At 39.5% G+C, this 26,212-nt stretch overlaps 3 protein-coding genes across 13 annotated transcripts in view; all 3 read right to left on the minus strand.

Moving 5' to 3' along the window:
* Positions 1 to 26,212, minus strand: part of CADPS2 (calcium dependent secretion activator 2) — a 665,654-nt gene that overhangs the window by 446,014 nt on the left and 193,428 nt on the right. The window lies entirely within an intron of this gene.
* Positions 11,545 to 13,265, minus strand: RNF133 (ring finger protein 133). Its single transcript, XM_008258276.4, has one exon. The coding sequence runs from the start codon at positions 12,753 to 12,755 to the stop codon at positions 11,616 to 11,618; it is 1,140 nt and encodes a 379-aa protein (XP_008256498.1). The 5' UTR covers positions 12,756 to 13,265; the 3' UTR covers positions 11,545 to 11,615.
* Positions 14,997 to 16,560, minus strand: RNF148 (ring finger protein 148). The gene has a single exon (XM_051849755.2). It carries the CDS (start codon positions 16,079 to 16,081, stop codon positions 15,170 to 15,172), a length of 912 nt encoding a protein of 303 aa, XP_051705715.2. The 5' UTR covers positions 16,082 to 16,560; the 3' UTR covers positions 14,997 to 15,169.

A 26,212-nucleotide genomic window follows, 5' to 3' on the forward strand; every position in this document is an offset into this window, starting at 1 on the left:
AAATGAAATCAGCATATGACGCAGTTATCTGTATCCTCATGTTTATAGCAGCTAAATTCACAATAGCTAAGATATGGAATCAACCCAGATATCCATCAACTGATGACTAGGCAAGGATAAGGAAAAGGTGGTATACATATATGATGAAATACTACTCAGCGATAAAAGAATGAAATACTGTCTTTCACAACAAAATGGATGCAACTGGAGACCATTATGCTTGATAAACTAAGCCAGCCCCCAAACAAACATGTTTTATCTGATTTGGAACTTAATATAAAGAGGACAAAAAATGTGATATATATATATGATTGAAACTGACATGTTGAGATTTGATTATTCATAGCCCTTACCTATAGTGCCAAGGAACGGTGGTGCTCTTCCAGTTACTACTTGTTGAATTCTTTATTTAGTGGGGAATTAAGCTTATGACTGTAAAGTAAACTAATGTTAGGTCATCACAGATATTCAAAGAAAATAAGGATGATGGTGGGAAGTATCACCATGTTCATAAAACTGTATATACAAAATACATAAAATGGGTTCCCTTTATATAAATAAATTTTCAAAAATAAACAGGAAAAACAGTGAAATAAAATTCAGTGTAATACTTTTAGAGCCTCCTACTACGTAGTATTCAATAAATTCTGAAAATGATTTATGTTTCTCAAATACAACAAAATGTGTTTCCCCTCTCTTTTGCAGTGTTAGCACATTTGCACTGTCAGCCGCGGAGCTCTGCTTACTTCACCTTGTCTGTGGATTCTGTGCCACTTGTCTCTCAGCTGGGAAAAAAAAAAGCAACAAAAACTAGAGGGCATCAGCAGACCTGAGAGCTCAATGTGTGGCACACGCAGAAACTCGGAATCACTCTGGGTTGGTTTCCTCATTGGTGGAACAGGGCTAATATCGCTTTCCTCAACAATTATTTTAAATATTCATAAGATAATATAATGAAATGTGTTTTTAAAATCAGTGTAATACAAAATGTGATCTATGGGCCAATGCCAAAATTCAAACTGTTACTTGGCCCTCAACAAGCTCAGGGAGGATGTTTTTAGAAACTTTTGAAAGGATGAGGCATTGCCATGACATCCAAAAGCATATTTTACCCAACACTGTGTTATAAAAATGGTCAACTATACAGAAAGGCTGAGAAAAGTTTGTAGTGAACATACCTATACCTACTTCCTAGATTCTATAGTAAATTTACTTGATTTGTTTCACATATTTGTGCATTCTTCTATATTTCAGGATAAGTCAAAAAAATATTTTGTATTTTATAAGATATTCCACAATGGATGGGAGATCAACCAACATGGGTGCTCTCTTGTAGATGTAATATATCAAGAAATGTTCTATAAGATGAGTGATACCAGTGATAACAAAAAAGTTGGGAAAGAAAGTTATTTCTAAAAACCAAACCATTATATTTTCTACTATATCCACAGGACACCAGAGAATAAATTACTGGTCTCTCAAATGCTGTTTATGAAATATTAATCTTTTTTTTACTTCACTCAAGATTTTTTTAATAGCTGAATGAGAGGTTTTTTTAAATTTTTGTTAAGATCAAATTTTATGCATTTCATAGGTATAATTCTAAGATAATCGTATTCTCCTCCTTCCCCCTCTCCTTCCCTCAATCCAACTAATTCATTCCTTTCTCTTTTAATTTTTGCAAAAACGTAATTTCAATCTGTCGCTCCCCCTCTTCATGGAGGAACGACACTAAACCCTGCCTAGGCTTCATATCCGAGTCACGGCACCATTATGTCGCTCCCCGTCTTCGTGGAGGAACAACACAGGACCCTGCGCTGTTCTTTTGTCTGCTCGGCCCTTCCCGGGTTTGCTGCTGGTTCTTCCCGGGTTGGCTATCAACCCTTCCACCTCCGTGGAAGGGCGGTTCCCCCTGCCACATTCCCCACTTCCGCGGGGGAGCGGCACACCGCCGGCTGGCTCTCTCGGGGGCTGCACAGGTGTTCCTTCAGATAGATGTTCCCCTTAGATGTTCCTCGTGCATGCCGTCTCTCTCCTCCTTTATAGTCCTCTTCCACCAATCCCAACTTTGCTACCCACACACCGAGTACGCTGCTCTCCTCCAATCAGGAGCAGGTCCCACAGTTTATTGGTTGAACTGGAGGCAGCTGTGTAGAAGCTGTTTCCCTTCTCAGTGCCATATTGTGGGAAAGCAGATGCATAGAATAAGTCTTAATTCCAGTAACTTAGTCTAGTCCGAGTTGCTCCCAGTTGCTCCCCACACAATCCAGTCTATAGGACAGTATGCTATTTACTCTTGATAATCCAATGACCAACAGCAGTGAGATGAAGGCACAAAATGAAAATAAAAAAAGAAATTTTCTGGAAAGTACATCAATTTGAAAAGCAAACATTAAGTTAAAGAAAACAAGCCTAAAATTTGTTGACTAAATTTCCCTGGCAGATAGCAGCTCTCAATATTTGCTGAATGGATTCTGCAGTTTATACCTTGTAGTTATTTATTTTTCCACCAGATGGCAACTAAGCCTGGCATAACAGTGTTATTGTTTTTTAATCCCAGCATCTGACTCAGGATTCTGAGGGAACTCAAGGGTATAAATCCTGTCACATTCCTAAAGCTTGAGTTCCCTCATCAGCACCACCCACTTAAAGGACATCCAAAAAGATTCAGACTCCTTTAAGGAAGAAAAACTCTGCTCTCTGGTAATAACCTATGGGCAGAATCAACTTCTGGTAAATTGTCTGTCTCCGGGTGGCAACATTCTCGCTGTAGCTGCCATCCTTTCACCGAGTTCTAGCCCCTGTACTAACACAGGAAATCTAGATTCTTCCCAAGGCCATTATTGAGAATACGAAGGCAGCTAACATTGTCATCTACCTTGTCAGAGAACAATACCCACTTAGCAAGCTGGTGGCTCTCCTCTGCACATGGTCACTATTGAGTAGAACTTTATTCATTCCCTTCAGGTCTTTATTCAACTCTTTATCTTCTTGGAAATGGCTCCTCTATCTAAAACTGCAACCATCGTCCACAGCTCCCTGATTCCTGTCTTATTTTTCTCCAATACCTACATATTACATACATATTTTCTTCTCAGAAAATTATATAGAGCAGGAGTTTTGCACAGTTTAACCACTGTATTCCATGACCATCGATAACTATTGAAGAATGAATCAACAGATCTGGCATACAAATAAGATCTCACAATCAGGACCGGCACTGTGGCACAGCGGGTTAACGAAGCGGCGGCATCCCATATGGGCACAGGTTCAAGATCCGGCTGCTCCACTTCCAATTCAGCCCTCTGCTGTGGCCTGGGAAAGCAGTGGAAGATGGCCCAAGTCCTTGGGCCCCTGCACTCGTGTGGGAGACTTGGAAGCAGATCCTGGCTCCTGGCTTTGGATCAGTGCAGCTCCAGTCGTGGCCAATTGGGGAGTGAACCATAGGATGGAAGACCTCTTTCTCTCTCATCTCTCTGTGTAACTCTTCCTTATCTTACATTTATTTTCAACCACATTTTTTTAATGGAAGCTAAATTGAGTCTCCCTTTAGTATTTATAAAGTTGGTTTTATGAATCTAAACCTAGAACTTCTTGTCTACGGCTCACTGATTTAGAATGTTGGTATCTCTTCAGTCCTTTAGTGAACAGGTAGAATTATAATAAATGCTCACTGAGGGCTGCCCAATATAATGTGTAAATTGCCCTTCCATTTTCTATACTGCTTTAAAAATAGTACATTTGCCAAAATCTATTAGTTTTCCTTACAACTCCTATAGCAGATATGATAGTGAGGTTAAAGAAAGACAGGGGGCAGATATTTGATATGGAGGTTAAGGCATCCACTCAGGCGTATCTGAGTCCTGAGTCTGATTCCTGGTTCTGGCTCCTGACTCCAGTTTCCTGCCATTGCAGACCATGGGATGCAGCAGTGCTGTCTCAAGGGACTGAGTCTCTGCTACCTCCTGAGAGACCTGGCTTGACGTCCCAGCTCTCGTCTCTGGCCTTGGGCCCAGCCCTGATCACTGCAGACATTTGGAGAGTGAACCATTCATAAGAGCCATCTGCCTGTCACTCTGGCTCTTGAATTAAGAAAATGAATAGTAAAAGAGGAGCCAGTACTGGCAGAGGAAAAGCGGCAAGTATTCGTACACACAGCCAGACTAACTGTACATATAAAATATGCCTATAGGTTCTCATCACAACTTAATACAGTAATAGCAACTACTACTTGTATAGTAGGCATTAAGATGTGTAATTTCTTTCATTTATACTATTTTTTTTGACAGGCAGAGTGGACAGTGAGAGAGAGACAGAGATAAAGGTCTTCCTTTGCCGTTGGTTCACCCTCCAATGGCCACCACGGCTGGCATGCTGCGGCCAGCACACCGCGCTGATCCGATGGCAGGAGCCAGGTACATATCCTGGTCTCCCATGGGGTGCAGGGCCCAAGCACTTGGGCCATCCTCCACTGCACTCCCTGGCCACAGCAGAGAGCTGGCCTGGAAGAAGGGCAACCGCGACAGAATCCGGCGCCCTGACCGGGACTAGAACCTGGTGTGCCGGCGCCTCAAGGCGGAGGATTAGCCTAGTGAGCTGTGGCGCCGGCCTCATTTATACTATTTTTGATGACAACTGTGTGAACTCTTATAAATGACCTAAGGGTTTTTTTTTTTTTTTTCAATGACAAGATGCTTATTTCACTCATAAATAGTAAATGTTAAACTTCAGTATGGACCAGAATCAGCTGCAGGATTTGCTGAACAGACTGCTGGTCCCCAGTTTCTGGCTTAGCAGTTCAGTAATAGGACAGAGAAGAGTTCCCAGAGATGTGGATGCTGCCAGTTTAAGAACCTCTGCATGCAGGCCATCTGATGTAAAGAAGCACATGCTATTTTTGAGAGACAGCTTGCTTCTTATGCCTGAACTTTTAAAATGAGTGAAATCAATTATTAGAGTTTTTAAAATTACTTTTTAACCTCTTTCAAAGTCTGGGACAAGGACAGCCTACATCAAATGATCTCTGACTAAATGACCATGTTTTACATGACAGCTCCCCACTTCAGAATCAGTACTTCTTAAATGGAATGATCCAGTCCTACATCTCAACTTTTTTCACTAAATCAGGTACACCCTGCACATGCCTTCATCCTCAAACACACTCCTTTAACTTTCCTAATTATGTTGAGACCTCATGAGATATCACTTCATTCTCCTGCTAGTACTTCTAAAGCCTTCAATTGGATTTTTCTTCCATTGTTCCAATTCTTTAAACCTTCACAACTGGACTCAACCTAACACTCTGTCCTTAAAAACCAGTTTTACCAATCTGCTGGCATAGTGGTTAAATCAGGAGCCATGGAACCAGACTAAGCTCAAATGTAGGTTTATCAAATACTAGCTGTTGAACTTTAGGCCAAATACTCAGTCTCCCTGTGTCTCAATTTCTTCATCCTAAGAATGCAAAGAAGTGGGAGTTTAGCCGAGCAGTTAAGATGCCTGTGTTCCATGGGTCTGGCATTGTGGCACAGTGGGTAAAGCCACTGCTTGAGACTCTGGCACAACACACAGGTGCCAGTCTGTGTCCTGGCTGCTCCATTTCAACTCCCAGCTAATGGGCCAGGAAAAACAGTAGAAGATAGCCTTAATGTTTGGACCAACCCTGCTACCCAAATGGGAGACCTGGATAAAGCTCCTGGTTCCTGGCTTAGGCCTGGCCCAATATTGACAATTCATCTGGGGAGTGAACCATTGGATGGGAGACCCTCTCTCTCTCTCTCTCTCTCCTCCCTCCCTTCCTCCCCGAACTCTGACTTTCAAACACATAAATCTTAAGAAAAAAAAAAAAAAAGACTTTGTCCCATATCAGAATACCTGAGGTCAATACCTAGTTCAGGCTCCTGACTTCCCTTCCTGCTAATGCGAACCCTGGTAAGCAGTGGTGATGTCTCAATAATTGAGTTCCTGCCATTCTTGTGGGAGACCTGCATTGGCTTCCTGGCTTCTAGCTTTGGCCCTGATCATTGTGAACATTTGAGGAGTGAACCAGTGGATGGGAGCTCTGTCTTCCTGTTTCTGTCACTCAAATGGAAACAAAAAATTTTCACAAAAGTTAAGAACGGAAATACTAATAATGCCTATCTCATACAGTTGCTGTTGGTATTAAATGAGTTTCCACTTGGTAAACGCACACAACATCTTCCTGGAATACTGTAAAATCACCACTAATGTAAATATAACTTCTGAGTGAGTTCTGCTGGCAAATCACAATTTAAAATTCACCATGAATCAAGACTTTTGTTAAATTTTTGCATGTATATTATTTAATTACTATAGTATAAACATATTTTCAGCTATGTAGCGAGTATCACCCCAAAGTCCTCAAATTCACCATACTCAAAAGGTAAACTCTTCCATTCCAAGCTTGCCTAACCTGCTATTTTCGATCTCACTGGATGGAATCATCATAACCTAGTGGCTAAAGCCAAAATCCCAGGGGTTATCACTCTTCCTTAGTTCTTCTATTTCTGTGATGTGTTGTTAAGTTGGAGATGGATTGAAGCTTAAAGTATGGGTATAGAAGAGTTCTGAATTCAGTGTTAGCCTGAGTCATTGAAAAATGAAGGAGAAAATTCCTATCAGGAAATAAAGTTATCGAAGAACATGTTCTCTTGGAGGTAACATTAATTCCTTTAGCACCGCCTTAGTTCCTATTTCAATCTGGTTGCTCCTGGATTACTTCAACAGCTTTTTGAGTTCCTTATCTTCTTCTCAAGTTCCTTAGCAAAAATTGCACATGACACCCAACAATTCTTTATGAAAACACTTTGGTTCACATTGCTCTTTGACTATACTGCCCATCTTCCCAAATCAGTAGTTTTAATTCAAATTCCTTCTTTAAATGTTGTTTCTCCATTCTTTCATAGTCCCAAAAGCCTTTCTCCATTGCTTTCCATGAAATTTAACCCTTTATAAAGTGGAAACAAGGCAACCTGAAGGATACTGAGGGTGAAACTGGTCACTTCTGATTAATGTAAAGGCTCTTTGGAACAGCCCCGTGGCAGTGTTCTCAGTTTTGTGTGCACTTTACAAACCCCTGGTAACTTTTGTTTTTAAAGATTTATTATTTTATTTATTTGAGAGACAGAGTTACAGACAGTGAGAGGGAGAAACAGAGAGAAAGGTCTTCCACCCGCTGGTTCACTCCCCAAATGACCGCAAAGGCTGGAGCTGTGCCGACCAAAAGCCAGGGGCCAGGAGCTTCTTCCAGGTCTCCCACACAGGTGCAGGGGCCCAAGCACTTGAGCCATCCTCCACTGCTATCCCAGGCCACAGCAGAGAGTTGGATTGGAAGAGGAGCAGCCAGGACTAGAACCAGCACCCATATGGGAAGCTGGTGTCGCAGGAAGAGGATAACCTACTGTGCCACGGCGCTGGCCCCTCTCTGGTAACTTTTTAAAAGTTACTCTCAATCCAGAGTTGTCTTAAGATCAGCCAGAGCACAGAGATTTTTAAATGCTCTCCAGGGGATTCCGATGTGCAGCAAGGTTTAGTAGAACTGCTTTATGCGGATACAAAAGGTAGTTAAGAGATTAATAAAGGGTTTGTAAACAGAAGCAAAGACCTGAATGTAATCAGATAACAGACACCATAACTGGAGTACTAATTACCTACTCTGAAATAGAAGTACCAAAAGCAAATAGTAGGCATGAGTCTAGGAGGCAAGGAATTAGATGGCACCTGGTAGAATAAAAGTAAAACTGGCTCTAGGATGAAGATGGAAAAAAGAGGGACTTTGGGGAGATGATTAAGAGAAAATTTGCTTGGAATGAGAGTCAAGAACAAACTTCGAGGTGGTGGGGATGAGAAGTCAAGCAAAGTCAGGGAATTTTGAGAAAGGTGCTGTGAACTGGGAAGTTTTCAAGAATGATAGAGCTTGGCATGGTACACTGCTGACCTGGACATGAAGGTGACAGTGTAGAGAAGCGTGAAATGAGGACCACCTTGGACATCAACGATGGCAAAGCACATCCAGGTTGTACCTCAAATGATTAAGAGACACAAGACCTGGAAATCTGACAAAGATGGCACCATAATTGTGAGTCAACGTGGAACACGCTATGGTGTTCTGTGGAAGAGGAGGTCTTGGCAGGCAGACTAGGGGTGAGGGAAACAAGGCTAATACCTACCAGTATGAAGCAAACTCTTTCTCTAAGGTTAAATTATATTTTCTCCATTGCCCCTCTCTTAAAGTTCTTACATTTTAGAAAATCATGTATGTATATATATCAAGATATTTCTGTGTTAGTAAACATAATAAAATTATCCCTACTTTTCATCCCTTAACATTAAAGGAAAATGCAGTAAATACAAAACCCAAGAAACAAACAAACCAGCATCCCACATGGGTGCTGGTTCTAGTCCCGGCTGCTCCCCTTCCAATCCAGCTCTCTGCTGTGGCCTGGGATAACAGTGGAGGATGGCTCAAGCGCTTGGGCCCCTGCACCTGTGTGGGAGATCAGGAAGAAGCTCCTGGCTCCTGGCTTCAGATGGCCACAGCTCCAGCCTTTGAGGGCATTTGAGGAGGATGAAATTGACATTAAAATGATCCTTTCACAAAACCAATGAGTGAAAACAACTTTTTGCTTCAGTGTTTCCCCAAACTGTTGATTCCCCACACTTGACTATTTCCTGTTACTTCAATAATCACTGAATTTAGAGATAGGGTAAACACCTTAAGTATACAATAAGCTAAATCCCTGAAAAAAGTCAAATCATTAGCACTCACTAGACCTTCTGAAGGGCTCACATTATTGCAAAGAATGGCTGGCCAACATTACAGGATGATTACATTATAACAATTCTTGAGCAATAGACACGGATATCAGTGCAGTGAACATTAAAGTAAGATGTAAAAACAGTAAATTATTTTACCTGAAACATCATCCATGCACAGTGCTTTAGAATATTTTCCTATTTAGCAAAGTATTCAACCTAATATATTCCAATAATGAAAAAAGCAAGAACAGCAATTCCCTACTAAGTAGGGAGTAGGGAATCAAAATTTTATTAACAGAGAATGGGAAAACATACACAAAGGAGAACTGCAGGGAAGGCTGTTATGACACTGGTATTAACAGAAAAGTAATTCATGTTACAGATCTATACATTTATGGCACAATATATTTCCATCAATAGGTACAAGATAAAATGGTATAGCTGGCAAAATAAGTACAAATCTATCACAATGAATAATAACCAACATTTGACATAGCAGTGCCATTTCCAGGTACAAAAGTGAGAATAAAAGTGGTTTATCGATCTGTTTACAACATTCTAAAGACAAGGATTAAAACTGCTACTTTGTTCAGATATATAAAAAATAGGCACATAAAGCACTTAGTCCATTGTCTGGTACATGACAAGCACTCAGCAACAGTTCTCGAGTTCTCTGGCATAATGCTTCCTATCCCATCTAAAATATAGATTCCAATGATCCTTTAAAGAGCATTTAGTACAATTTCTCAAATCAAGACATACACATTGTGATAAATGTTAAATGTTCACATTAAATGAAGTATATTATAATAAACGTAGACACAGACTTACTTGTTACAAAGGGGTAAACTGGGGCTTAAGCTGATACTGATGAGCAAAGGAAAGAAATGGGAGGGGAGGATAGGAAAGGAGAAATCAATGAGGGTGCAGAAGAAAAATGGAAAGAGAGCGCAGTGGTACTGATGGTGTGCAGAGCAAGTAAGTTGCTCAAGTGTCAAGTCTATCATGGAAAGGGTATCCTGCATGAATTTCCTAAGACTGTAATGATAACGATCCTATGTCTCTGGAGTCAGACTTGGCCAACATTACCAGGTACACTTGTTTCCACAGCACCAGTGATTTTCCAGGGCAACCTGTGGAAATCAATCCAGCCACCTCCATCAGCCTGTAGTGGCAGAGACTGGAATACTGAGTGGCCAGTCTAGGAACAGCAGCTTTTCCTGGCTTGGGAGCTGATCTCCTTAGCAGTGGTTTTCACAGCATGCTGTATCGTAATTCTTGGATCCTCAGAAAATGACTTTACTCTCCACTTTACCTGCCCCCCTCCAAGATAAACTCAAAATGGCACTCAAAACAGTGTTCCTGCTAACACCTCCAGCAGCCCTGGTGTTAACACAGTTCTTTCAAAGCACAGTTCTTGTGATTAACACAATAAAAACCCCCCAGTTTGAGTGTAAAAAAGGCTGTGTAGAACCACACAAAACTTACCCCATCTGATCATCTGCCCAGATTCGGCAGTGTCCTGACTCTCTTTGGCCTTGGATGAGTGTTCCTCCTCCTGTACATATTCTTGCCTGGGAGCTGTAGTTAGAGCCATCTACTGCCTCTTCCGCCTGTTTCTGAATTCCAGGAATTCAGAATTTGAGTAATTTGCAAAATTGCACTTCACTAGATCTCTCTCTGGGGTTGTCCAATAATTCATATTCCATTGTTAGTGTTAGAGAGCTTAGAGCTCCTTGTGGACATTTTATATGGTAAACTGTAACAATAACTTCTGAACTAAAATTATAATTTAATATTTGTTAGAATGATTTAGGGTGAAAATTTTCAGCATTTTTTCTCATTATTTTGTATGACTAGGATTAAATTACCTGGTTTTTCATATTAAATAGGTTATGAATTAATATTTATCCTTACTCATTAAAATTTTTGTTTCAAACATATTGAGTACTAAATACTATGCTAGACACCTAGAATTTGGTGAACAAAAAAACCTGCAAAATATCATAATAATCACTGCTACATGAAACTACTTAACTCTAAAATAATTTGGCACACTTACATCATTTTATTTAATGGCAGAAAATAAACTAGGGAATGGGTAGAACACATGGAAAGTAAATAATCCATGGCTACATATCACAGGCATTCTTTATCATTTAAATCTTTCCATGCACTGTGAACATGTAAAGATTATAATGACAATATATTGAGTGCTGAAATATTTGCTGCCTAAAGAATGCTTGAATCTTTTCAATTGCTCTATGTAGATAATACACAATATATGATTTGCTTGAACAAACTGTTCAAGATTAAGAGTAATAAAATTCTGTACAGCAAATGTTTCATGCTAAGAATGAAAAAAGCACAAAGATTAATCAGTTAACATATTGTACAATATATTATTGAAAGCTGATTTTTACTTTCCCAACACATAAAAAGATAATTTGTTAATCAAACTTAATTGATACTTTCTGTGTTTTAACAAATATGCAAATATATTAACAATCTTCTTACCACAAAACAGCCCAATATATGTACAAAAATATTTATGAAAAAAGTTTGTCCTCGGCTTTAACATGCATGTGTACATAGATATAAACATATGTACACTCACAGGAATAACATATTGACAAAAAGTTAAGCTTAGCAAAGCTCAAAAATTTAAAAAAAATCATGCTAGGCCTTTTTCTTTTTTCTTTGAGGCTTGACAAAGAATGTAGAAAATTACTAAAGTAACAAAAAAAAAAGACACAAAAACCACACTTTAAACAGACAAATGCTTGTCAGTATTAGGACCTGATTTGACAAACAGGTTTAATCCACTTCCTCAAAGTTCAAGCTGTCAAGGTTGAAGGATGAACGTTTTCCACAACTAAATCAGCCTGGCGGTCATCATTCTGAGAAGTCGGGTTCTCCTCCACGTGGGTTGCTTTATCTGATATCCTTGCAGGAGGAGGTTCATTATCTGCCTCCTCTTCTCTAGGTGACAGGATTTCAGGCAATTCACTTGACATCAGGACTTGTAAAGATTCAGTTCCATCTTCAATATCCACTTGAATTCCCAAAGCTTTAAGAATGTCACACTTGCACATGGGGCATGTCCCATGGGCTAGAATCCAGGGGTCAATGCAATTCTTGTGGAAAAAGTGTTTACAAGTCAGAATACGAACTATATCATTAGGCTTATAGAGTTCAAAGCAAACTACGCAGCTATCGCCATTTGGAGTTATTTCCTCATCTCCCTCTTTTAATACCCGAAGTTGAAGTTGTCCAAATGCTCTCTTGATATCTGTTGTTAATCGCTGCCATCTCCTATTCTGAATCCTTGCTATCCAAAGTCTTCGAATATGATAAAAAACGAAATATGCTAAGGTAGCAGTTGTGACGATCATAAAAGAGACAAAATAATGATTCATCCAGATGATGTGTTTTCTCCCCACATCAACCATGACTGTTACATGAACTCCCTTCTGAATTAAATGCAAAATTTCCATACCTTTTAAGTTACCAATCATAACCACAACAATGCCTTCAAATGCCTGATGAGTCATGGGGAAAACCTGATTGCCAGTTCCTGGAAAGTTATAGATGATCACTCCACTGGCTCCCTTCTCAGTCGCCACCTTGATTTTCTGTGTGAAAGTACAACCTCCCCGTTCAATAAGTGCTAGCCATGTCTCTGAGTTCTTTGTTCTGCTGAAACTGGTAGTAGGATTACATGCATTTTGGGTTTTTCCCTCTGGTGGCACTATAACTCCTGTCACTCTCTTCAAAGCAGAGCCCCTTCCAAATACTCCAGTCTCCCCCAACTCTGACAACATGCGATTCCCAACATGAAATGATATGTTCATGTATGCAGTCCAAACAGCACTTGTTGTGCAAGAGTACTGACTAAACAGCCAAAGAAAAGTGAACTTCAGAAGCCAGGAAGATGCAGTGTTGTTTCTCCAAGTGCCATTCTTGAGTAGAGTCATCTCTTGTTCCAATTAGTGACTTGAGCACCAACTCAACAAAAAGATGTGGCGTCCACATCTGTTGACAATCAGTTTAAAACAAGGAAGAGAAAAAAGCCTTCTGAGTGAAGATCCACCATCTTCCAGCATGTTTTTGTAAGAAATTCTTAATGCTGTCTTATGAGTTTCAGATGTTTAATTAGAGAGAGAAGTAGAAAAACTACATTGGAAAAAAAAACCCCAGTCTCAATGCTATAATACTAGATACTGCTTACTATTTCATGATGTGATTATGACATAAAAGACAAAACAGCCAATCAGAGTAGAGATTACAGCATGCTGTAAATCTACTGGCTTAAATATTTCTACTGTTGTCAGGGTGACTTTTATGTTATAAGATGGATTTTATCACTAAAGTACATATAATCGTAGCAGGTAGCACATTAAACTAAAACATAAGCTGAATACAGTGCATGCCCTTTAAAATCTGAAAGCAGGTGTGACCATGCTATAGAGCTATCAGGTACCAAGAAAATATTTCCAACAAAATGGTAAGTTTAACAAAATAATTAAATATTAGCACTGCGACAAAATATGAAGTAAAAGCAGACAGTTCAGTAACAATACTATTACCTCAGCTCCAAGTGCTGTATTTTTGTCATGTAAACCACTGTACTACATTTATTTAATGCAAACTTTCTCAGAAGTCTGTTGGCTGTGTGTAGTTTCAATTTTCAAAAGAGGATAGCCTCAGTTTACTTGAGAGCTTCACTTTCTCACGCTTACATGGTCTATACAAATACATGGATGACAGGAGTAAGAAAACTCATTTCTCAGCAGACTGTGACATTAATGACTAATCTAACAAGATTTTAAGGGAAGAAGCAGGATGTGGGCAGGAACATCAAATATTCCAGTATTAAGTTAGCCCAATTCATTTTTAAAAGGTGTAACTATTGATTATAAAAACTTTGAAATCCCCACTTCAGGGTGACAATGTGACAGTTAAAGGTCAAAGATGCTCTTATCAAACATTTTTGCCAAACTGAACAAATATCCCTGGTGGAAGATCCCACATACTCTGTTTGTTCTGCTTACATTTTTGTGACCCTCATTATCAACGGTGTGATATGACTTCAAAGCTAAAGAATAACAGGTGAAGTCATAAACAGGGGCAGCCACATTTATCGCCATGCACTTTCGTGGGAGGTATATTTTAACGTTTGTCACCTTTGTCATCTTAGAAATAATTGACTTTGGCCTGTATACATAGCGGGGGCACTTTTGATAGGCTCTCACTCTGATTAAGGGAGTTAGAATCATGAATTAACAGCACGATACTTAAGGCAGTAAACAGGAAGAAGCAAAAGCCCCAAGGATCCAGCAAACGGTATGAAAATTTCAGCTTACAATAGTTGATTTCTCTCTCCCAAATGCCATTTATCTGACTTCATTTCACATTACTTTAAAAAACAATGTGGTCCTAGCACATAGATTCACAAAATGTTTTATCTAAGCTCTTCATCAAGGGTTTACCATATCATCCAGACAGATAATCATCAAAACAACAAACCCTAAATCTTTCAGCCTCCTATTGTTACATAGGTGTTTAGTCAGAGGCAAAAGAAATAATATGGAAAAGGAATTAAACAAAATTTCAACTCTGTGTTATCAAAAGGTCCCAAACAGAGAAATATTCTCTATTATTTTGGAGAAGAAAAGAAAAAAAAAAAAGGATTCACTAGGGAAGTTATAGAAGGGAAATCTGCTCCCATAGCTGATTAACTCATCATGCTAAGAGATAAAGAGCTTTGGCAAATAGAATTCAATGTTTGTAATTCTGCCTTAAATGAGGCCTATAAGAATTTCTAACAGTTTCAGTTATATAATAAAAGTACTACCATGTAAAATAATTATTTAGAGTATATTATCCATCTAGTAATTAGTTTTGGAAACCATATTTCCTGAGTATTAATAAAATATATTAACCATGAAAATTAAATCAAGATCTAATCCTATAATGAAGTTTTACTAAGACATAAATTATCTTATATAACAACACATCAAAATAAGGAAACAAGGTACGAAAATCAGTATTGAAGAAATTTTAAAATAGTATGCCCAATTCTCTGCAGGATCTATGTCATAATCATAGCAATGTGAAAATAAGGATTAGTGCTATTTTAAACATATTAATGTCTATTTTTTGTAAAGGCAAAAATGAGTAATAAAACCGGTGATAAAGACAACAGTTCAACTAAATGGGCAATGACATGGAGTTTTATTTTTTAAACACAGAAACTTCACCCCCTTTGGTAGTTAGGCAGAGAAGCTAAAGTTGAAATTTTCTCTATAAATGAAGTGCAATACAGCATTCATCTAATCTCGATCTTTAGAAAGATCTGGTTACATCTTCAGAAAATTCTCCAGGTTTCTTAAGTTTTCAAAATATCGCACTTGCACATGGGACAAGTCCTATGTACTAAAAGCCAGGGGTCAATGCATGTCTTATGGAAAAAATGTTTGCAAGTTAAAATACGTACTACATCTTGGGGCTTGTATATGTCAAAGCAAACAACACAACTGTCTTCATTTGGATCTAGTTCCTTATCACCTTCTTTGAGCACTCGAACTTGAAGCTGACCAATAGCTTTCTTCACGTCTGCCTTCATTTGTCTTCGCCTCCAGGTGGAAGAATTGGGCATTCGAGGTCTCCAGGCACAGTACAGTAAAAGGTAGGCAATTGTGGCAGCCAGGAAGGTAAACAGAGACATGACATAATGGCTCAGCCATGGCATATGCATTCTTCCCACTTCAATGATGATTGTCACATAAACTCCTTTCTGGATCAAGTGCAAAAGTTCCATGCCTTTTAGGTTGCCTATCATCACTGCGACTATATTTTCTGTTCCCTGGTGAGACATGGGAAATACTTTGTTGCCTGTACCTGGATAGTTATAGATGATCACCCCATTTGCTCCCTTCTCTGCTGCCACATTGATTTTGTGTGTGAAAGTACAGCCTCCTCGTTCAATGAGGGCCAGCCAAGAGTCTGCCTGTTCAGGTCTGCTGAAATTGGTCAAAGGATTACAGGCATTCTGATTCCAACCTTCAGGAAGTACCACCGCACCAGATACCCTTTCCAGAGGAGAATGATTCCCAAACACTCCACTCTCTCCTAGTTCTGATACAATCCGATTTCCCACCTGAAACGTTATGTTCAGGTGAGCTGTCCATATTGCTTTTCCTTTCGAGTCAGGAAGGCTAAGAAGTAGAAGGATGCTAAGCTTTAACAGTCGAGATGAAACAGAACTATGAGTTGAAGGAGTAATTCTAAGCAGGTCCATTCCTCCATTTGCCTATTAACTGACAAACATGAAAAATAAAACAACGTCAGTTGTAAAAGAAAGTAGAGAAGATAGCTTCAACTGCTGGTAATAGATTACCAAAGCCTGTAAATGGAAAAGGTTTGTGTGGATCAAAGAAATCTTCCTCCTTCCAGCATTTTTATTTTTGGTAGATTATCTTTCTTATAATGAAACAAAATAACAAGCGTTGTTATATGTACAATGTGATTTCAAGAAATTATGACTTCCTAATGAGGAAATTATGACATCAGAGGTGGTTAAGCCAATCCAAACATTTGTTTTAGTGCACTGCATGCTGAAATCCTATTGGTCAAAAACCTTCTAAGCAATAAGTCCAGATATCAGCATGAATAAACTCTAAAGCAATAAGTAGGTAAGGATTCTTAAAAGTCTTGAGTTTCTTTCCTAGTTTGGAATAGATTGAAAAGCTGCATAACAACTTTACATTATTTTTCTCTCTGTAAGAGAAAGAAGTCATTTAGGTATCAGCACATGTACCTGGCCAGTTGCCAGTTCTGGTGTACAGTTTGATACTAATAAATATTCCATTCTGTGGGAAGTAGGAGCAAATCATCCCTACTTACTTCTAGCATTAAATGCAGACACCAGGCAAAAAGATTCAATATGAGGAAAATAAGAGTATAAACATATGTGTTATTCTGCTATGGTCCCATCTTGCAAGGTAAATTCAAATTTATTCACTGAAATAGCCACTGAGAGCCTACTATGCATTGAGCAAATGCTCAGTAGAGAACACAGATTTGAAAAGAAAATAAGTATAATTCTATTCTTGTGGTATCTATTGTCCAGTGAGGGTAGACAATTAAACCAATACACACTTACCAAAACACAAACTGGAATAAAAGCTTCAAAGGAAAACCCAGAGCACCAAGAGAAAGAATGGAAAAGGCAGAAAAACTCAGCAGGGAGGCAGGACATGCCTCTCTAAGAAACTGATCTTTAATTGAGCCCCGAAAAAAAAATCAGAGTGACCCAAGCCAAGAATGAGGAACAAGGACAAAGTGAGCTTCGAGACCATGTGATAGGAAGGGGCCTCAGAGGCAGGCTAAAGAAAGGGTCTGAAGAACAGGAGCTCGGCAAAGCCAGAGACTGGACCACCGAGGAAGACAGACAGGCAAATGATGATCTGAGTATTCAAGGTCAACAGCATTAGCTTTTGTACTATATTAACTAGGAGAAACAAACAGAGTTTTCAGTGCAGGAGGTGATTTGAATGAGTTTCCAAATGTTCACTCTTTAAAAAGGTATTTATGTGTAAAATGGGTGAAAGAGAATAATGTGGTGACCTGAGTTTAGAGAGAAGAAAACAGCTTGAGCTGAAGCAACAGTAAACACAAAGACATAGACAAATCTAAGAGTTGTCTTCAAAGGCAAATTAACAGATGAGTAACTGGAAAGGTACTGGTTGGCAGAGAAAAGAACCATCACAAGGATTACAAATCACTGCATTACTCTGCAAGCCACAGAATCTTCATTGCCTTAACAGTGCCTTAAGGGGTGGGCACCGCGGCACACTTGTTCAGCCATCACTTAGGAAGTAAAAATTCCAAATCAGAGTGCCTGGTCTAAGTCTAGGCTACTCCATGCTCTCAACATAGCTTCCTGCTGATGAACCTTAAAAGCAACAGATGATCCTGCCACTCACAGGAGGAACCTAGATAGAGTTCCAGGCTTCTCACTTCAGCCTGGCCCAGCGTTGTCTGTTTCAGGCATTTAGGGGAAAAAAACCAGCAGATGGAATATCTCTGTGTCTCTCTCTCCTACTCTGTCTACAAACATAAATAAATAAATATTTTTTTAAAAAAAAAAGCTCTTTAATGTTTGTTTGCCTTTTTTTTTTTTTTTTTTTTTTTTTTTTTTTTTTTTGACAGGCAGAGTTAGTGAGAGAGAGAGAGAGGCAGAGAGAAAGGTCTTCCTTCCATTGGTTCACTGCCCCAAATGGCTGCTACACCCGGCGCACTGCGCCGATCCAAAGCCAGGAGCCAGGTGCTTCCTCCTGGTCTCCCATAGTACTTGGGCCATCCTCCACTGCCTTCCCGGGCCACAGCAGAGAGCTGGACTGGAAGAGGAGCAACTGGGACAGAATCCAGTGCTCCAATCAGGACTAGAATCTGGGGTGCCAGCGTCGCGGGCAGAGGATTAGCCTAGTGAGCCGCGGCACCGGCCATGTTTGCTTTTAAGTCCTAATGTAAAGTCTGTTTCAGGGAGTTGATAAATTGGCAACACTCAAATATTTATCTATCATGTATAATACATCTCTTATATATGAGAGACACTGCAAATTCCCAGAGATTCAAAAGGAAAAAATCCTGTTTCCTAACATGTAAAATGTATTCATATATTTAAATCATAGGCATATTATGAGAATTCTGTCATATAAAGAAAGGCATTATGGTACTCTCTGCTCATGATACCTGCTTTTCCTTTTAATAATTAAATGGGAAATGGTTGATGTGTTCCATTCCTAAATATTTTTAAATGTAGATGTAATTCAGTTCACATCTGAACTGCCCTTACAAGTATACTTTTCCCACAGTCAAGTGGAGTATGAATTCCTGTCTGACTCTAGCAGCAGTGACAAAGTGAAGCCTCATTGGAATCACAGTTCAACATCATCACATTAGAAGCTATTTGTTAAATCTCCATTCACCTAACCTTTGGTGGTGGGATCTAAAAATGATGTAGTTCTGGGCCTGTGTCATGACACAGCAGTCCAGCTCCAGCTGCTATGCCTGGGAAACCAGAAGATGGCCCAAATGCTTCTGCCCTTGCACCCAAGTGGGAAATCCAGATGAAGCTCCAGGCTCCTGGCTATGACCTGGCCCAGCCCTAACCACTGTAGCCATTGGAGGAGTGAACCAGCAGATGGAAGATCAATCTCTCTCTCTCCATCCCTCTCTCTCTCCTCCTTTCTCTACAACTCAGCCTTTCAAATAAATGAATCATTTTTAAATGATATAATTCTGACATTGCTTCATTTTGCTGGTTTTTAAGGGTGCACAATTTAAACAGCAGCTATATTTTTCTCAAGACACACCTCATATCATAAGGTTCCTTGCATGGTTGAAGAATCAACTTGAAGACCTTACAAATTCATTGAATTTTACTCATTATAAGATGAAGTAGCTAAGGCAGTAGTAGTCAGATTCTCTTTCTCTTCTGTCCCAATCTAAGGACAAAATGCAGCTGTAAGAAATAGTCCTCCACCTGTCACCCATTGACTCTCAAGCAGGGCAGTTCTGCCTCCAAAGGGACATTTGGTTACTTCTGGAGACATTTTTGATCATCACAACAGAAGAGTGCTACTGGCAAACAGTCAAAAAGGCCAAGAATGTTGTAAACATCTTACAATTTAGAGGGCAGCCTACACAATAAAGACTTAACTGGCTCCAAATGTCCAATGCTCTAATGGAACAGCCTTCAGAGAGCAGAACCATCTCAAACTCACTCATCTCTGATGACAAGGTCTGAGCTGTCATGATGCAATAAGATTTTATGTATAACTGTCAATGTATCCACCAAGGATACGCCATCAGTGAAACTTCATTTCTCCACATTTCCCTGAAATAGAAACAGCAGAGATCTGTACAAGCAACCTACTGGTCTGCAGATTGGGATTATAAATTGTATCCATTCCATGGGAACCAGGTTGAAGGGTTTCTATCCTGGGACCAGAGCGGTTGAATGGAAGAGACTGAGGAACAGGATGCTGGATGCTATCATTGTCTGTTCCTTTCAGACCACTTATCTGATGCACAGTTTGTTTTTTAACAGTCAAGTATTAAAGTTTTTTATTTTGTTAAATCTTGCATGTATGTAAAAAGAAACATACTACTAGGGTTGAATCAATGCTTCAAAAATCCCTGCTTTTCCCATCTTTCCACTCCGCCACTTTCCATAAATTTGTTTTCTTCCTATGCTTGCTTCCTTCATGATCTTCCAAGGTGGCTATGCTGTTCCATATATCAATAGGCAGACAACATCAGAAGCACAATGGTTGCTTTTCTCTCTTGTATCTCTTCTTAAGAGCAAGAACATTTTTCCTAAAACTTATTAGACTTCCCCAGACATCTCCTTGGCTAGCATTACTTCACAGTCTCAGGTCTAACAGAACCTCTGGAAATCAAAATGGAATGATGATTAAAATAATCAGGATTTATCTTGTTGAGAAAGACCTTTTCCCTGAGGAGCACACAGCCAGAGAGGATGAAGATGCCAGTGCTTTGCCACCAAGAAGAAAAGACACAAACTGGAAAGAGAGCAGCAACAGGCCCTAAACTCCTGGCTGTGTCCACAGGAATGATACCCACATAATCACCAACCACACAGATATGTCATATGCCTTTCACATACAGGACTGACATGGACCAGAGTCTATGTTACAGAGGACACATATGACCCTGATATTAAGGAAGGTAGAGATAAAAAGTTATAAACAAATTGGGTGTGTCCTGTAACTTCTAGGCTTCAACTAAAATTTCAAGAGGTAAAAACTATCATTAAGTATAAGTAAGAAGAGAAAAACAAACACACCAACTGATCTCTACTCCCTCTGCAATTTTTTGGCCCCCACTGATAAAAACGTTCAGACTTAGAGGCATCTCTATTCTGATAAAGTAAAATAACTAAACACTTGCATTGCACTATCCAGATAGCATCTCTGAGATGCAGGAAAAACCGAAGGGACTTCAACAAAATGTCCCACACGTCATGGTATCCAGGGCTATGATATTATGAAAGGGATCTAGGGATCCAGAAAACACATTGCTGCTGCAATTCAAATTCAAAACTGGCAACTATTTAGGTTTCCTGCCAGGAATTTAATTCATTGCAATGGGAAAGAGGAGAAATAGAATGCTCATTCTAAGTTGTTTACTGAGAGCAACAACAAAAACAGCAAATAATTCTAATGATAAACACTTTCCAAAAGAGGATCTTCATATTTAATATAAAATTTTACTTTCAAATTTTATTATGTGATTGCCAACTGGTAAATCTTCATGAAAATAAACTCGGTCTTTTCTCCTGAACTTCTTCCATAGCTATCACTATCCCCACATATTCTAGCACACATATAAATACACCCAAACATTTGAAATCCATGTACACTAGGAGTTTTCAAAGATTTCTTGGACTATCTGTATTATGAAAAAATTATAAGCAAATTTAAAATTTTATTGCAGCAAAATAAACTTTTTAACAAGATTTTTCATAAACTGCTTGAAATATCCTCACATACACAATGATTACAAAAAAAAATTCTTTGACACAAATGTACTCTTCCTTGTAATCTTTCTGAATCCAGAAGAGAATTCTGTATATGCAAAACATAATAAATTTTAAAAAGTGTCTATAAACGTCTGCACTGTCTCCTAATTCACACACTGAGCAGGATAGCTACCAATGACTGAAAGAGAAGGGAGCAGAATGGTACAATAAGGGAGCACGGTGAGAAGGCCACTAACCTGGCCACAGGTGCGCATCAATCTGAGTTTCTGAAGCAGTTTCAAGCCACATGTGTATGATGGGGGAAGACAAACAGGAGGAGAAGGGAGAATATGCAGCCTGGGCACGTGCTGTCAAAAACTCTTCCCTGAGCCCGACAGACTCAGAAGTTCACCAGCAGGAAGCACACAAGCAGGTCCACCCCATCCCAGTGTCGGCACAGAAGCACCGCAGCAAGCAAGCCCTGGGAGTGTGGTCTCATGAAGCCCCTACCTCAGGACCAAAACGTCCACTGTCACAAAGCTGCAGCAGGGGAGCAGGGGCCCTGAAATGCCATTCAACATGGGATCAGGGCCAGTCTCACGATACAGTCCCCAGAAACCTCTAGGAGGAGGTTCCGGAAGAGTTCCCCTGCCTATATCTGGGCTCTGCTACCAGGTCAAAGTGAGGCTGAACTTAGGAAACAGGAAAGCGAATATTTCAGCTGTGGAGATAAGAACAAAGTATGGAAATGGGGTTCATGCAGGCTGTTACATAGAAAAGTCACCAGATTTATTCAGGGTCTTCATTAATATTCATGTTAACCAACATGATAATGTTATAAAAAGTTCTGGTAAGCAAGAATATTAGGGAAAAAAAAACAACCTGAACAGACACAATAGATTTTATTTTTAAAAAAAATTATTTATGTGAGAGACAGAGACAAAGGGAGCTCCTACCTACTGGTTTGCTTCCCAAATGTAAGCAACAGCTCCCAGTTGGAACCGAAGCTAAGAGTCAGGAACTCCATCTAGGTCTCTCACGTGAGTGGCAAAGACCCAAGTACTTCAGCCACCATCTGCTGCCTCCTAGAATACATTTCAGCAGGAAGCTGGACTTGGGAGTGAAGCTGGGACTTGAACACAGGCACTCCAATATGGGGTGGAGCACCACAACCTGCAGCTTAACTGCTGTGCCCAATACCCACTCAGTACATGATAATGCAGCACATTTTAAATCATCATCTCACTAGCCAGGATTTCTTAGCTACATAAACCACGATTATTATGTTTGCCTGCATGTTTAATGGTGGGATGCATTAAACATTAACTTGTATTAGAACCCCTACGCTCCAAAAGGCCTTTGTGACACTAAAGCAAAGAAAAACTACCTGACATTTCTCAAATACCTAACACAGTGCCTGGTTCAAAATGTTTGTCTGAATGAACGAGTCACGCAGGCAAGTTTTACCACACTTGGAAGAATATTTTCGTTGCTTTTCTTCTGGCCTTCATCATCCTCTCAATCTAGAATTTTGCAATGGCATTTTATCTAATCTTCCCCTCCATAATTTTGTTCAGCTTTAATTCATTCTGAAGTCAGAGAAGACTATAGAAACAGAAAGGAAATTTTACCATGAATGCCTGTTTGTGTAAAGCCTTAAGAGAGCTCCCTCAACCCAGAGAACAACATGCACACTTTCAGGAATGACATAAAGCTTTTCCAGTTTGGTTCTCTTTCCATCAGTTCAGCCTCATTTTATACAAGTTCAACCCTGGAATGTGCGCTTCTTCAATTCAAATGGCTTAGTTTCCTGTAGCCCTTTTGCAATGATGAGTACACAGAAGCTTAAACAGACTGCCCCCTCTATAAAACCTATTCTGTCTATCCTTACAGTATGCTGTTTACAAAGCATCCCCAATCTCTTCCTTCTTTCTCTGGACTGAAACCCTCTCGCAAAGAGACTTGGAAAGTTTTTTCGGAGGTAAGATTTATTTGCATGATTCTGGGGGGTGGAGAGCCTGGTGACTCATGCTGGCCACAGACTGCAGCGGAAGTGATGGTGTGTCAGCTTCAAACCTAAGCCTCAGGAGTCCTTGCCTCTTCCTCTCAATTTTCTGGAACTCTGCTGCCTTAAGTGAAAAAAATCTGGCTTGATGGAGGATGAGAAATTGAAGAAACCCTAGCTCTCCTGAATGAGGTCATTGATCAATCCACAGATGGGCAAATGTGTGAGAGCCCAAGATGAGCAGAGCTACCTACATGATCCCAGGATGAACAGACACACGTCTGAAATGTTAGCAAACAGGTGAACAATGTCTCAGCCAATCCAGAGAATTATGAGAGATAACAGGTGCTAAATCCTTGAAGCCAGGTAATTCAGGGTAGAGGAAGGGGGGTTATTTTGCTGCTGTAGCATTTAATATAGTTCCTGCTACAAAACTATTTATTTTATTAATTTGCTGTGGGCTGAAGTTAAATAATATTGACACTTTAATATGTAGGTTCTAGCACAGCACAAAGTACACATAGGTACTCCAGGAAGGTTGAACTAAATCAATAATGACGTGATCCTCTGTATTCTAACCTGTAATATGATCCTTACAACAACTTTTATCTTCACAAGGTTGATCATTTTAAAAAGAATATAGAATAATTAGAATTTACATGATGAGTTCAACCTTTAATTCTTCCAAAGATGTAATACTCAAAAAACTTTATTTTGTATAGCAAGGATAAATAAGTAGTTGGAATATAACCAAAGACTTTAATGGCGTAAGTCAAACAACATAAATTATACTCTTTCATTCTGAATTCATATCAAGGTCTATATAATTTTAACACTAAATTGGAAACAAATTCTCCCTCTCATTCAGTCTACTAACTTAGAAGACAGAATGGTGATCAGCAGAGCAGAAACTCATTATTACTGCACTGGGAAGCAATGCAGGGAAACCCAGTGTAGTTCTTGCATTAAGGAGGAGGAGGAGCTCAATAACATTCAGTAGACACAAGACAAGGGACAGCATTTGGTGGTATCATCTCCATTACAGCCTGGCACAAAATTCATCTTGCTATTAACCATTTAGACTGGAGTTTTTGAGGGGATAGAGAATCAGCAACAAACTCAAGAAAATAATTTTAAAAGTTCTGTGAATTACTATCAGAACATGTCCTATTTTCTTATTAAGCTATTCTCATTCTCTCATTAATAAGATCTGGGAATTAGAATCAAATGGTTTGGTACAACAGAAATAGATTCTAGAAAGGGATGTGGAAAGTTTTTTTTTTTTTTTCTCTGCCCAGAGCCATTCAGATATTTCTAATAATGCTCATGGGCCATATGAAATTAGCAACTTGAAAATTCGCCTGCTATAGATTTACTGAATTTCAAGTCCCACCTATTGTTGCTTTGGCAGGACTGGATAAAACAATTCTGTGGGCCTTATTTGAGCCAGGGGCCAGATGTTTCCCACTCCTAGTAAGCCTTCCTAAGCTACTATCAGTCACTGAAGATCGACATAAGCTCTGCCCTCCTAAGACAGGTCCCAAGGAACACAGTTAACATTGAATGATTTCTTAGCAGTTAGAAATAGGAGGGCAGAAGTGATTATGGAGATTTTCCCATTAAGATCTTTCTCATTTTTCACAGGTCATCAAACCCTTCCTCATTTATTAGGTCATTATATCCCTCAGGGAAGCACTGGTTGGGGGACAAAAAGTATGGAGTCATCACACTAGTGGAAACAGCACACTGCAGCATGAGTTACATGACAGACTTGTATCCAGCTCTTCTACACACAGGCCACACGGAGCCCGTTTGTCACCTGTACCATGGGGAAGTAACACTTGCCTTAGGGGTCTGGTGAATATTGCATGACATACTTCATACCTATTCATAAATCAGCAAGCACAACTGGTGCCTGGGTAGGTACTCAATGAATGCATATTTCTTCCTCTTCCTGATTCCATAAAACTTCTTTTTCCATTTCTACCTCACTGAATTCTGCTCAACCTTCAAAACCCAGCTCAATCTCAAGAACTTCATGGCAAAAACAACCTGCTTCTATGTCATGATTTTTGCACCAGTTTGACCGTCATTTAATTTTGCCTTATAGTGTAGATATATGCTTATATGTCTACATATATATTTTTACTAAATTTTAGTATCTTATAAAGGAGTGATCTTGCCTTACTCTTCTTTGAAAACCCCATTTCTTCTCTTCTATCTCTACTAGCAAAATAAAATTTGTTCAGGGTCTCTGACAAATGTTTGACTTTTTAAGCACTTACTCTTCAAAATATTAAGACATATCAGCAGCTTTTGCAACCTTTGCTTTATACAACCACCCATTTAAAAAAAAATAGAATTGGAAATGATTTGACAAGTCTTCCCTCTGCTAAGAATTACATTGACAACAGTTGTCCAGAAAAAGGCTTATTTAATATCACCGGATCAGAGGCCATCTGTCTTACATTTTCTCTCCAAAAGTCAAGAATAAATTCCATCCACATTTCTGTTTCTGAAAAATAGACTGAATATATAATAATATGCAACCATAAGGTGACAGTTATTTCTAACAGGTAAGCAAGTAGCTTTTGCAGGATGAAAAAAGCCTCTTAATAAAGTTTTATATGAATTACTATATATGCATACACAAGGGTACCACAAAAAGTTGATTGAGGGGCCAGTGGTATGATGTGGCGGGTGGGGCTACCGCCAGCAGTGCCAGCGTCCCATACGGGCGCCAGTTCAAGTTCTGGCTGCTCCACTTCCGATTTAGCTCTCTGCTGTGGCCTGGAGAGGGGGGGCAGTGGAAGATGGCCCGAGTGTTTGGGCCCCTGCACCTGTGTGGGACACCCAGAGGAGGCTCCTGGCTTGGA

This window comes from Oryctolagus cuniculus, chromosome 3, assembly GCF_964237555.1.
Source record: "Oryctolagus cuniculus chromosome 3, mOryCun1.1, whole genome shotgun sequence".
Lineage (NCBI taxonomy): Eukaryota > Metazoa > Chordata > Mammalia > Lagomorpha > Leporidae > Oryctolagus > Oryctolagus cuniculus.

What these genes read in the sequence shown, in the direction of transcription:
- RNF133 (XM_008258276.4), bottom strand. Translation starts at nt 12,755, where the DNA reads ATGACTCTACTCAAGAATGGCACTTGGAGAAACAACACTGCATCTTCC.
- RNF148 (XM_051849755.2), bottom strand. Translation starts at nt 16,081, where the DNA reads ATGGACCTGCTTAGAATTACTCCTTCAACTCATAGTTCTGTTTCATCT.